General features: G+C 37.1%; 1 protein-coding gene across 5 annotated transcripts in view; it reads left to right on the forward strand.

Annotated features, from left to right (window-relative positions):
- AHCTF1 (AT-hook containing transcription factor 1) overlaps window positions 1-14,382 on the forward strand; it is a 79,156-nt gene that overhangs the window by 20,784 nt on the left and 43,990 nt on the right. For 4 of the 5 annotated variants that reach the window (XM_041750515.1, XM_041750542.1, XM_041750550.1 and 1 more), the window contains 8 exons: window positions 2,413-2,620; window positions 4,029-4,145; window positions 8,464-8,548; window positions 10,114-10,264; window positions 11,672-11,804; window positions 11,886-12,067; window positions 12,602-12,663; window positions 13,501-13,629. In XM_041750515.1, the coding sequence (XP_041606449.1) occupies window positions 2,413-2,620; window positions 4,029-4,145; window positions 8,464-8,548; window positions 10,114-10,264; window positions 11,672-11,804; window positions 11,886-12,067; window positions 12,602-12,663; window positions 13,501-13,629 (1,067 nt within the window). The remainder of the gene's footprint in view (window positions 1-2,412; window positions 2,621-4,028; window positions 4,146-8,463; window positions 8,549-10,113; window positions 10,265-11,671; window positions 11,805-11,885; window positions 12,068-12,601; window positions 12,664-13,500; window positions 13,630-14,382) is intronic. The other variant, XM_041750525.1, reaches the window with a different exon arrangement.

The following is a 14,382-nucleotide window of genomic DNA, read 5'->3' on the forward strand; positions in this document are numbered from 1 at the left end:
GTAATTGTTTAAAACCCAAAACTGAACACCTGAATATTCTGGTATAATGGATTTGTTTGATTTTTAAATACTGAAAATTTTTTGTATAGAAGCTGTATGTCTTTGTTTCTTTTATTGTTGGGACCTATTATTGTTTTGGGCATTGTGGATACTTTTCGCATGAGTTACTCTATTTTATTGACAAGGTGTTCATATATTTAAGTCTTGAAAGAGAGATTTTGATTTCTTTTTTTAGATAAACTTGAAAAGTAGTTGTTATTAAGTATATGCTAGAAGGGCTGAAGGTATTAGAAAACCTTTATCTTTATTGGACAGTATAAAATTATCCAGTTGTGTAGCATCTAACGTGTTTTTGGCATGCTGATTATGTGGTTACAGTAAGACAAGTTAGAAATAAGGTAATGTAATAGGAAATAACACAGTAATCAAAGGTTTTATTTCACAAAATAACATCCCAGGGTCCTGAGATCAAGTCCTACATCAGGCTCCCCGCTCAATGAGGAGCCTGCTGCTTCTTTCCCTGCCCGTGTCTCTGCCTCTTTCTGTGTGTCTCTCCTGAATAAATACATAAAATCTTTTTTAAAAGTATGCATTATGAAGTTTTAGGAAAGGACCATTTGATTTTGAGGACCTTCTTGATATTTGAAGCAGTCCTGTAATATTAGAGTAGAATATGTTTCTCAATGGATCAGCTAAGAAACAGATGATCATTATTTTATCCCAATTTATAATGAGCATAACTAATAAAAATTGTTAGTGCGTAGAACTGCTTAAAACTGCAAGTAGTAAAAATTGAATTTAACCAGAAATTTAAGAACCAAATTAGATTTCTGAACAAAATTTTAAATCTATAAAATATGCCTTGAGAAAATTTGATTTGGCAAAAATTAAGGCCACATGGACACTTAAGGAAAAGAAAAATCCAGTGATAAAAACTGTCTTAAAATTTATTATGTACAAAGATCTGACTGATTAACTTTGGGTAAAATTTAAATGAAAAGACTTGACTAGCAGAAATAACAACTAAAAATGAACTTAGAGGATATTAGATATGCTTAAACTACTCTTCATAGAAAATTGGTAGAGGAATTAAATAGTTTTGATGGGATTTTATAGAAGATCTTTTTAGTACTACTGACTTGCTTAAGAAATTAGTTTATCTGAGAGACTGCCCCACATTTTGGAATTTTTAGGGTGGTTTTATGTGGTATCGTTTACATTTTGTATTTTCTGCAAATGCAAGTTAGCTTTGATTAGATTCAGATGTGACATTTGGCAAGGGCACTTCTGGAAGTGGTGGACATGGTGTATTGTATCACATCAGGAGGCACATGGTGTCTTGTTTCATCTTTAGTGATCAGTGGATTCAGATGATGACACCATGATCCTTCCTTGTTAACATTTCCCATCAGCGTCTGTACCAGTAATTCTCAACCAGGGGATCTTTCTTAATGTCTTGGAGACACTTTTGGTTGTTGCTCCTGGAGGGTGATGGTGCTACTGGCATCTAGTAGACAGAGGCCAGGGATGCAGTTGACTATCTTGTGATGCAGAGGGCCATTCCCCTCAGCAAAGATTTATCTGACCCAAAGTGTCAGTAGAGCCAAGGTTGAACAACCCTATTTAAATTAAATGTTTCATTTATTGAGATCGTTACCTAAATCTCTTAATTCATTAGGGGACACAAAAATGATGATTTTAAAATTCTGTTACTCTAAAGAAGAATTTTCTCAGTAACTAAGGCTATTTGCTTACCCTGAAATATAGGCTGTACAGACAGGGCAGGATAAATGCTTACTATTTCTTCAAGTACTCATTTTCAGAGTAAGGAGGTAGTACCCAGTTACTTAAAATGGTTTAGTAAGGTCTTTTGTAGGTGAAGAGGACAGGAATTCAGGAGGCTTTGCATATTTAATGTCTTTCATTCATTTACTTTACTTATTGTTTATTGATGTTCAAAAGAAAAAAAATTTTTAAACTAATGAGAGCTCCTTCATGTAGTCTGACAGATGCTCCTTAAGTTTCCTAGGTTTCTGGTATAAGATATACTAGGCTTATCCTGCGTATTTTCTGCCCCAGACCTGGAACTGGCCATTTCTCCAAGGGGAACATTTAGGTTCTTAGTTCTAAATTTGAATAAGGAAACCCATCAGCTTTGTTTGTGATTAAGGAAATTGTTTGATCCTTTTTTAAAAATGTGATTCAGATAATATTTGTGATGTGCTTGAGGGTTTCAAAAATTACATAATTAAATGTATTTTGAAAATTATTTAACTGGATATTGGTGGCTATTTTATAGTTCATCATGCTTTGTTAGCACTAATCTGATTTTAATTGACCACAGCTTGAATAGTGGGTGACACATTTGCTCTTGTGGTTGTTAGCATCTGTTAATCTTACTTGTTTTTCTAGACCTTGAAGTTGTGTCTGGCATCCCGGCTGAAGTGCCACACATCAGGGAGACGGTGATGCGTGAGGGACGCCACCTTTGTTTCCAGTTGGTGAGCCCGTCGGGTACCCCTGTGTCAGCTCTCCGCTATATCAGCAGGACGAACCAGCTCGCCGTGGGCTTCTCTGATGGTTATCTAGCTCTTTGGAATATGAAAAGCATGAAAAGAGAGTAAGTACAACTTTTTTCTCTTACTTGATTATTGGTAGTTTCTTTCTAAATATAACATACTCAGTTGTTACTATTTTGAAATTATCATGAGAAAAGAAAAAGGTATGATAGATTAGATTAATGATTGAATGAGTCAATATGAAGAAATTGTTCATTGCATGAAATCATAACTTTATGCAAGAAAGGAATGACTTGGCATGTGAATTTAGGTTGACTCAGTATACATTTAAAAGGCATTTCAGTTATTAGTAAAACATGACTCTAAACTATATATTTGTGCAGTATGGATTCTTTCAGGAATGCTTTTCCTTATAACCATGAGTGTAAAGTAGTGGCCAACAGTATTAGTTCTCAGCTGCCAGAAAAGCCTTTTTTTTTTTTTTTTTGCTTTTTTTTTTTTTTTAAATCAAAGTTGAAAGTCACCGTGTTTTAAAATTTTTATGCTGTCTAAACTTTCCCCAGTGTTACTGATAACTTTTTTTTTTCTCTCTCTCTGATTTTACTTAATTTTACAGAGAGGGCCAGGGGGAGAAGGGGGGGGGGCAGAGCTGCCAAGCAGACTCTATGCTGATGAGCGTGGTGCTTGATGGGATCAATCCCATGACCCTGAGGTCACAACCTGAGACAGAACCAAGAGTCAGACACTTAAACAAGTATACCCCCCTAGGTGCCCCTGACACCTCTTAAATTAATATTTATGGTGTTAAAAAACTGCTGAAGGGGGCACCTGGCTGGCTTAGTCGGAAGAGTGTGACTCTTGATCTTGGGGTCATGAGTTCGATCCCCACATGGGATGTGGAGATGACTTAAAAATACATTCTTTTTTAAACTTTATTTAAGTCATGAAGTTGGCAGTGCTATTGCCTACTAGCTCCCTAGGGTAAGCCCACCTCAACTGTCTTTGCTTGAGAGTCTTTCACCAGCTTTTGTCTTTGAATTGCTCCTACATGAATGCCTGGAGAACTTGGCTTCTACAGTCTTTCCCCAGCTCTGTCATTCTTGGCTAATTATGCTTTTTAAGTGGTTTATGGGAAATCTTCAGAATCTCACTTGTTGGGGTATCGTGATGGGGAAACTGACTACATGCAAGCAGCTGAGATTGAGGGTCGTGTCCATGTTCATCTCTTCTTGAGTACCTCTCACTGGAGCAATACACACTGGTGCACGCTCCCCTGACAGGAAGGCCTAGTTCCTAAATGCGTGCATGTGCGCGTTCATGGTTTTGGCCCTTCCGTGCTATCTGTGTCCATTGTCTTGCTGTTCTCTACCCTGTGTGTTCTGGAAGATAATATGATCCTGTGAACCGTAGTTGCCCTAACCCAGATCCTCACATGAGAACCCTTTATTGGCTCTGCATGCAATTATAATTTAAAAGTAGGAACCATTGTACTTTCTGTGCCTCTTACAGGTACTACACACAGCTGGAAGGTGGAAGAGTCCCCGTGTATGCAGTCACTTTTCAAGAACCTGAGAATGATCCTCGTAATTGCTGTTACCTATGGGCGGTTCAGTCAACACAAGATAGGTAAGCATGACACGTGTGGTTTTTAAAAATACTTGTCAAAGATGAGGCAGCAGTTAATTTCTTTTGGCAAGCTTTATGTATAGTGTCTCTTTTTGGATAATTCAGTGAATTAGTAAGTGGTAGTTGAAATGATTTTGAAAGTTAAAGAATTGTTTCTATGTGGTTGAGTAAATTCTGAAATATCAGTAAGAAATTGTGCTTGTTTGATGTGTTTGAATGCTATTTCCGATAGTAAGCCAGTACAGGTGGGTGGGCAGCCTTATTGCCTTAAGACAGTTTTTGTGGCCTTCTGTATTCTTTCACAAGAACGTTCTTACACTTTTAAAAATCTCATTTCTCTTTTTCTCTTTGTTGAGTATGCCTCTCTCATTTTTATTTACCCTTACTCTGCTCCCTGGTCCTCCTGTTTGCCTTTTTTAGTATATTCCTTCATTAACTTGGATAATCTTTCTGTCATAAGATCTAATTTTGTCCCAGTTAAAGCTAATGAGAAATCTTTCCTTTCAACTGATCAAACTAGTTAAGTTTGTTCAGTTAGAATAATACGTTGATGTTCTGTTTTTCTTTGGTTTTGTTCTTTTCTTGAATGATTAGGGAAACAGTTGATCTTGTGATATAAATGCTGTGGTGGTGGTGGTGGTAATGCATGGTTCCTAGTACTTTCTCTCCCCAAGTCCATTCTGCCTTGGGCTCTAGGGACCTGAATCGTGATCAGTTTGAATTTTTGTGTTAGATGTCCCCACTTGGTTTGGTCTTGCCTTCCTCTGTAGTAAGTCAGGAAAAGAAGAATTGATTTGCCACTTTGAACTTGGTCAATCCTGGAAAAATATCAAAATGAAAATATGGAGACTGCTCTTGGGCTACCCCTCATTGAGTGAAACCCATTTCTGTTCATCTGAGTGTAGTGTGGGCAACAGTTGGAGGGATGTGCCCTGTGAGGGCTCTCAATGGTGGGGAATGCAAGGGGACTTTTATCTAAACAATTGTATTCTGTTTATTTTTCCTCCTAGAACTGTCTTCTTAGTATAAGTTCTATTAATTTTTTATTCTTTATGTGGGTTTTTGTATTTTATAACATGAATTTCTCACACTAAACTCTGGAGTGTTTTTCTCTTATTTTGGAACTTGGTGAATAAGTCTGCATTCTTTTTTTTTTTTTTTCCTTTTTACCATACCACTCTTGATTCTTTTAGTTATTATCTGTAAGTGGTGCCTACTCTGTTCTTACAATCATAAAGGTATCTGAATATTCTGTTTCTGACTTTCTTTTGTAAATTCTTGTGAACTGTATGCACTTCCCTTTGTCCTTTTTGAAGTAGTTTTCAGAGCTGTCTACAGCACATTCTTGAACAGTGTGGGAGAGGGACTCTGACCCCCTTGTGCCATTAGAAATCCACATACAACTTTTGACCTCCCCCACCACACCCCCAAAATTTAGCTACTCATAGCCTACTGTTGACCAGAAGCCAAATGAATAAATATCAACAGCACATATTTTGTGTGTTAAATGTGTTATATACTATATTCTTAAAATAATGCCTAAGGTTTTGCTTAGTTTTTTGAGTATATCTATGCTGTGCAATTCATCTGCAGATTTTTTCAAATTGTCACAAATCTCCCAAAAATTTCCCGTTGTATTTATTGGAAAAAAAAAAAAAAACTGCATACAGATAGCCCCAACAGTTCAAGGGTCAACTGTATTTGCATTTGAAGCACAAATGAATCCCAATCTAAACTATGGGCAGAATATACTGTTTCTGTTTCTCTTACAGTGATGCCCTGTGTTTACTTATCTTTATTATCCACAACACACCGAATAAGTAACCCAAGGGAACAATTCTGTAGTGACTTTTAAACCACTTCTTAGTATTCTGTATATCCTTTTAATAGGACAGGGTTAATTTAATTGATAAGTTGTATTATTTATTCCTACATGATTTACTTTGCATTTGTTGGTATTATTGATGTGAGATATTTTTGAGAGGGGTATTTTTGTGCACTTCTAGTCTTTGATTTGGGCCCTTAAATTAGTAGGTCATGGATCTCTTTGAGAATTTGATGAAGGCTGTGATATATATTGGTATGTATATATGTATGTAATGTATGGTATATAATGTATATATGTATGGTATGTAATGTATATATGTATGGTATATATGTATGTAATGTGATTGTTTTTTAAGATTTTATTTATTCATGAGAGACACAGGCAGAGGGAGAAGCGGGCTCCCTGTGCCTGATGTGGGACTCAATCCTAGGACCCTGGGATCATGCCCTGAGCTGAAGGCAGATGCTCAACCACTGAGCCACCCAGGTGTCCCATGTAATTTGATTTAAAGCAGAGTTCCTGACATGTGGTCTGTGGGTACACATAGAGCAGTCTGTAAGCTCCTGGACATTACATATAAGATTATTTACATTTGTTTATGTATATATGTGAACAATACAAAATAAAAATACGTATGTACATATGTACACATATACAAATAATATGTATACACATGTATAAATAATAGTCATAGACATATGCAAATAGTACTTACATAAATAATGCTTATACACATGTTGGTATGTATAAGTAGATGGCATTAGTATTATAAGTGGATGAAAATAATATGAAGTATAAGTCTCAATTAGAAAGACAGGTGATATGGTCCTTCCTTTTCTCCATCAGAATGATTATATAAACAGAATAAAAAAGGAAAACCAAAAGAATCACTTGTAGAGTGATTATACCACCATGGAATTACATGAGTATCGATCTTAAATTGTTGCCATGGTTCTCATCAATTAGAATAAAAGTCATGTTAATTTTGTAATCTGGAAAGGGGAATGAAAAAACTGCTGTTTCCTTTAATGTTGGTTGTATACAGTTTATCTTTTAGTATTTGGTCTTTTAGAGATTGTTTTTGTTTCATGTCCATGTGTTTATTCATTCCACAAAATCATTAAGTGTTTATATGTGCTAGTGACTGTTGTAGAAAATGTAGTGATGCATAACACCAATAAGTTTCTGTACTTCTAGATGTTATATTTTGGTGACTACATTTCATAAATATACTAGTGCATATATTTCATATAATTTCAAGTATTGATGTTACATACAGAAAAATAAAACTGGGAGAGGAGATCTAGAATATGGTGTAGGGAACTGCTCTTTTAGATAGTATAGTTGGGGAGATTTGAAAGAAGTTGGGGCAGGTCGGTAGGAGAGCCATGGAGGTAATCTGGGGAAAAGAATGCAAAGGCCTTAGAAAAATGTCTCAAGGCACACAGCAAGAAGAGTAGTAAAGGGTAGAATGTATATATAGGTCACAGATGAAGTCAGAAGAGTAGAACTAATTTATATAGGGAGGATAAAGTAAGTGTTTGAATTTGGTCTGGCTAGATCAGACCAATTAAATCAATTTCTGGTGATCGGGTTTAAGCATAAGTATTTTTTCAAAGCTCCTCTGGTGATTCTAATAATAAGCAAACAAGATAGAGAACCACCAGCCCAGAGTGAGAATAAGTAGAGAAGAGAGCTAGGATCCTTTCTGCACTTGAAGATAATTGATGGTGGAGAAGCAGAGGATAGAACAGCCAGCAGAGGACTAAGGGTAGTGTAGTGTAAGGAACATGAAGATTGTGTGACATCCTGGAGGCCAAGTAGAATATGTGTTTTAAGAAGGATCAGCCAAAAAGAATAAGAATTCAAATTCAGACAATATGGAAATCAGTGGTCTTAATACTTACTGCATACTGTACTTGAGCAGTGAAGAGTTGATTTGGTATCTTTGCCTTCTATTCATATTCTGGAGCCCTCATTCTGTGGTTCAGGGCAGCAACTTCTTCATTTGAGGTAGAAGCCTAGCAAGGTGGAGGAAGAGACCAGGAAGAAGAAGCAAAGACAGAGGGTTTTCTGTAGTTGCCATGGGATAATTCTGTTTATATCCTGTTGGCCAGAACGTGGGCCTGCTGCATCCATCTTAAAGGAAGCTGGGAAATGTTTCAGGTAGCCATGTGCCTAACTGGAGCACACCTGTTAAAGATGGGGAGAAGGAATGTTGGGTAAATGCTTGTGATCTCTGCCACAGAAGGGGTCACCTGAAATGTGCAAATAACATCAGCTTAAGTTAATTGGAATCTGTTACAGATAAAAATTAGTTATTGTTTCAGAGGAGTGCATTTTGTGAAAACAACCAAATAAAGGTAAGTTCTTCACATTGACCTTCAATTTGTCATGTGTGCTCAATATTGTCTACTGGACAGAAAGAGATACTCGATGTATTAAAAGGGTCTTTAGTGTTTCTTCTCAGCTCGTTTCTGTTTCTTTCAGTGAAGGGGATGTTTTGAGTTTACATCTACTTCAGCTGGCCTTTGGTGATAGAAAGTGTTTGGCATCAGGGCAAGTCTTGTATGAGGTAAATGTACCGGGAATGTGGGTTCATTATGACCATTTTTATCATTGTTTGCCTATTTTAGTCTTGAAGATAATAACATATTGAAAAGTTATTCTTCTACTCAAGTTAATGCTGTATTCACAGTGTAATGAAGAAAAGTGTTAGATTAGGGATCAGAAGACTAGCTGTTTTACCAAGGTAGCCCTCTTAACTTCCCCACCTATCATTTTCATCTGAAATGAAGGGATTGAGCAAGACTCATCTTGTGACCTAATTGATACTCAGGAAAAAGAGGTCCACTTTATTGCTCTAATATATCAACCAGTAAGCCATGGGGTGACTTTATAAACAGTTTTGGGGCACTTGGCTGGCTCAGTCGGTGGAGCATGCAACTCTTGATCTCAGGGTTGTGAGTTGGAGGCCCACGTTGGGTGTAGAGATTACTTAAAATCTTTTTTTGTTGTGTTTTTGAAAGAGAAAGTGCAAGTGAGGTAGGGAGCAGAGGGAGAGGGAGAATCTTTAGCAGGGTCCGCATTTAGCATGGAGCCCAATGCAGGGCTCAATCTCACAATCCCAAGATCATGACCTGAGCTGAAATCAAGAGTCAGATGCTCAACTGACTAAGCCACCCAGGCACCCCATTTAAAAATAAAAATCTTTATAAAAGTAAATACAATTTCTTAAATTAAAAAAATGGTCTTTCCACTTATAAAAAAGGATAAGTGCATTAGCCTTTCAGGTGACTGTTTTTCTAGCTGAATTCTTCAAGAAAAAGTGGCATGCTGCTAATAGCCATGTTGCCCCTACATTTCTTTATATAGAATAGGCTTTCTTAACCTAGTGTTTGAGGTTATGTGGATGGGCTTTAAAGAATCCATGAATTATATGTAACATTTTTATGATTATGCATTTTTCTGGGGAAAGTTTCATAGCTTTTGTTAGATTGTTTTTCCCCCTAAAGATGTATATATTTGAGAGAGAGCACATGCATGTGCATGGTGGGTAGGAGGGGTAGGTAGAGGGAGAGAGAGAGAGAATCCTAAGCAGACTCTAAACTGAGCGTGGAACCCAAAGAGGGTCTCGATTCCACAACCATGAAACCACGACCTGAACCAAAACCAAGACTCACGCACTCAACTGACTATGCCACGCAGGTGCCTCAGCTTTTGTTAGATTCTTAAAGAGATTGATGAGCAAAAAAAAATTTACGAGCTGCTATTCTAGAGCAGGAATTTCACTGAGAACACAGGACGAGGTTTGCTGGCCTGAGTATATTTGTACATAATTGTGATAGTTAGTCCAGTTTACACTCTAGCTGAAAATACATGAAGGTTTTCATGTTTGTTAACTGCCTTAGAAGGTTTGTTGGTTACTATTTTTAAGAGACTGAGTTTAACCTTTTGTTTGTGTTTAAGCCATATAAAATTTCAGAGCCTTTTTCTGTGATTTGTTCTCTTTATTCTTGAAGTTTGTGTTTTCTTTGTATTGTATGAAAAATTTTTAAATTCAGAGAACATTTAATTTTTAAATGTCTTCTGGCTTAGAATTCTATTAAGATAGAGATTTGTGTACATTTTATGTTTCAGGGATTAGAGTACTGTGAAGAGAGATACACACTGGACCTCACAGGTGGCATGTTTCCTTTGAGGGGACAGACTAGTAATACCAAACTTTTGGGGTGCCAGAGTATAGAGAAATATCGATATCATGGCGACAGAGAGGAAGGTATGAATGAAGGTTGGTTAAAAGCAGTCTTATATGTCATGTGGAATGCTTGATTTTAATATTTATCTTGATTTAAGATTTATGACAGATATTGCTTTTTAGAGTTCATACTCCTGGCAGTTAAAAAAATTGGAATACTGATTATAGAATTGCCTTAGGTCTGTATGAGATACTTGGTATTTCTTACTTTCCAGTTTGCTGCGCAGAACCCAAGTAGAGTAGATCAAAGGACCCTTAAATGAGGGACCATTGTATTTTGGGGGGGGGGGGGGGAACCATTGTATTTTAATCCAGCTCTCTAAACACACAAGAATGGTCTCTAGTTTTGACTAGTATGAATAGTCAAAATAATGGTTCCTTGTGTATTTTTTGACACATATGGCAAACATGACTTGGTTGTCTTTAGTTTTTCTCTTTCGTTTAGTATCATCCCTTTTTCCTGCTAAACAACCCTTACACAGTAAAAATGCCATAGGTTTTGGAGTCCAGTGTAGCTTCAGATGTCAGCTCTGTCACTAGTTGTAACCCTTGACAAATTATTTAACATTTCTGAGCCTCCCTTTACCCACCTGTGAGTGGAATAATACAGTTGTACTTTTTGCAAAGGGTGGCTGTGAGAAAGAAATATGGTCCTGGGGTAGGTTCGTTCAGCTCTGGGCATGTTCCCTAGAGTCCTGTTTGTGTGTGTTTAAATTGGGATTCACTCTCATGGGTAGCTCCTCCATCCTGGGTACATCCTCTGTGCCTGTCCTACGTCTGTGTTTGTGGTCCAGTCTTCACATCCAGCTAAAAGTGCCCAGAATACCACTCTTCAGACTCTACCTCTTATTCCCTGCTTCTCTCTGCTTTTATGTTTCCCATTAGTTGTGTCTCAGATGTTTGCTTTTTTTCTCTCTTGTCAATGCCTCTTACTTGTTGATGCCTCCTACTTGTTCTTGTCTTTCCGTTCCCCACAACCACTGTCCAGGTTCTTGTCTCTATCCCCTCACTCCCCTTCCCATAGAGTTGGAGCAGCCCCTCTCCACTAGAAAGCTGGGTGCCTCACAGCTTCCATTTTCGGTATTGACAATCTCTGGTACTGGCTGTGTGCCCTTGTTAGGAGAAGATGCAAATAATTGTCTGCTTTTCCCTCTAGTACCTCAAAGTTGCCAAAATGTTAAACGAAAACAAACCAGGAATAACTTTGCTGGTTAGTACTTTTTAATGAAATCTTCTTGAAATGGAGAAACAGTAAAGATATAAGATATATCTTTACAAGATCTAAAGGTACCACTTACAGAATGAGTGATAGAAATGTGCTTTGACATATCAAGTATGATTAAAACTTCATAATTTATGAGAAAATGTTGCTAAAATTTTATTTGAGATCATTTTACTTTGTGATTACTCAATGTATAAAAATTATATTCTTTCTTTTAGCTCTGTCTCCTGACACTAGTGTTTCAGTCTTTACCTGGCAGGTGAATATATATGGACAAGGAAAGCCCTCTATGTATTTGGGGCTTTTTGACATAAATCGTTGGTATCATGCACAAATGCCAGATTCATTAAGGTATGATTTCTCCCTCTCTTTTTTTGTATTTGTATGTGTGGCAGCTCAGTGATTTGATAATTTTGTAAAATTTTCTTTTAGATCAGGAGAGTATCTGCATAATTGCTCTTATTTTGCATTGTGGTCACTGGAGTCTGTTGTGAATAAGACTTACCCACATTACATCTTGGATGTATTAGTAAATGAGAGAAGCTTAAGTCGAGGAATCCCTCCTTCATATCCACCTCCTGAGCAGTTTTTTAACGCAAATATTTACAATTTTGGTATGTATTTCCTTAACATTACCTTTTGAGAAAAATAATATACACAAATATACACAATAATATACACATAATATATATGTCTGTAATATATATATATGTATAGTGTGTGTGTGCATACATAGATGGTCAATACGTAGTTAGTGTGTAGTATACGTGAGTGTGTGTATGTATGTGTGTGTGTGTGTATATATATGTATGTATGTATATAGTTACCTGGTCATATCTCATTACCATTAGTTAATACGTGGGTATGCTTAGGAAATTAATTTGATATGTACATGAGAATTTTAATACTTGGATGTTTTATGAAAAAATTACCACTATTATGGATTTGCTAGAAAAGATAACTATTATTTATGTTGAAGTTTGGTATCTTATCAGGATAGAAATACCTGGAAAAATTATTTTAAAATTTATTGTATGTAATAATTTTGATATCTTGCCTAGCAGTCTCTTGTTAGGATAAATGTTGTTTTATTAATGCCATCTAAAATATAATATGTAAGCAGATTTTTTTTTTCATCTTTGTTTTAGATGCCACTTGTTTGTTAAACTCAGGAATTGTTCATGTAACTTGTAATGGCTTTCAAAAGGAGGTAGGTAACAACTATGTAGATAGAGTGTATCTTACTGAACTAAAGTCAGATCACAGATTTAAACTTTATTTAGTGTTAATTATATAAACTGTTGTTTCAGCTTAAATGGTAGCTTCTGCTAGGTTTGTGATATGAGCAACTAGTAGCATCAGTTACTGATGGCAACCTCCCAGAAGAAGTATTGGGGTTGTGTGGATGTTAGCTACTTGAACCTTAAGGAAAAGAGCGAAGTAGGTCAGTGCCTTATCAATATATATCCCTTTTTATTCATACTCTTAATTCTCCTCTTTCATCTCAAGAAGTTTATGAATAAGTGGAGTAACTCAAAGAAGGTGCCTAGCACAGTGCCTGCCATGGAGTGGGTAATTTCGACTATAGATCGAAAAAGACTTTTCCAGGAAAACACAAAGTGGCAGATTTCGAGGTTGATAATCTGCTAGATGTGCATGAATGCCATATCTATACTTCATATTAACTCTTTTACATTAGATCAGGAGGAATAAACTGCAGGGCTGTGTGTGGGGTGTGTGGGTGTGGGGGGGTGTTCGTTCATTAAGATCTGTTGTCACTGAGTGTCAGCTTTAGAGGTGATAGGCTTACCCATCATAAAAACAAAAAGCCACCCAAAGTACCCTTATCAGTGATTTATTCAGAACTAGCATGTATTGGTTTAGCTCAACCCATAAACCTTTTTCCTTGCAAGAAGTGAAAGTCTTTTACAATTTCCAATCAGTATCAAAATATTAAGTATAAAGTAGAGTGATGAGTTTATTAACTTCTTAAATTTGATTATTTCAAATTGTGTGTTGATTGGTATTTATTCATCAATTTTCACAGACATTGAGGTTTTTGAAGAAGTCAGGAGCATCTCTGAGTGAATTCATACCTGATGGCTATAATCGGTGTCTTATGGCTGGCCTTCTGTCACCAAGACTTACTGATACTCACCCATCCAGTTTAAGTCAGGTGAGATGATGTCGAATGCTCTTGTTCCTTCTGAATCACGTTATTAGCTTTCTATCATAATTAAAATCTGCTAGATAATTTCTGCAAAAGTAGATTAAGTAGTGTAATGCTCACTCTGTGTGATCAGTAGCTGTGGTCTTATGTTTGGCTTAAAATACGTAATCCCAGGACTCGGTAGGCCATAACTTGGCACCAGATTCACTTAGCTATACAGAAGGCTATAGGACAGGAGGCCCATCATGGCAGCCTCAGGCACATCATGAATAGAAGTTGTTATAAGAGGTCGGGAGCCATTTTCCAGCTCCTGTGAGAACTGCACAGGTGCAAGGAAACAAGACCACATGAGTGAAAATCGTCTTGGCTTAGGTGGATCTCATGGTATAGAACAAAAGTATGTGATCACTGGGAGCTTGTTCTTGGTTTCTATCATTGGAGTATTGAGTCAGAAATTCAGGAGTAGAGCCCAGCACTCAGTGTTTTAAGAAGCCTTTGATGTGGGGGCACCATGGCCCAGTTAGTTAAGCGTCCAACTCTTGATTTTGGCTCAGGTCACGATCTCAGGGTCCTGGGATCGAGCCCTGCCTGGGGCTTCTTGCTCAGTGGGGAATCTACTTGTCTCCCTCTGTCCCTCCCCCTGCTCGCCGGCACTGCCTCAGTCTCTCTCAAATAAGTAAATATTTTTTTAAAAAGAAATGCCTGGGTGGCTCAATGATTGAGCGTCTGCCTTTGGTTCAGGGTGAGACCCTCAGGTGC

This window comes from Vulpes lagopus, chromosome 1, assembly GCF_018345385.1.
Source record: "Vulpes lagopus strain Blue_001 chromosome 1, ASM1834538v1, whole genome shotgun sequence".
Taxonomy (NCBI): Eukaryota; Metazoa; Chordata; class Mammalia; order Carnivora; family Canidae; genus Vulpes; species Vulpes lagopus.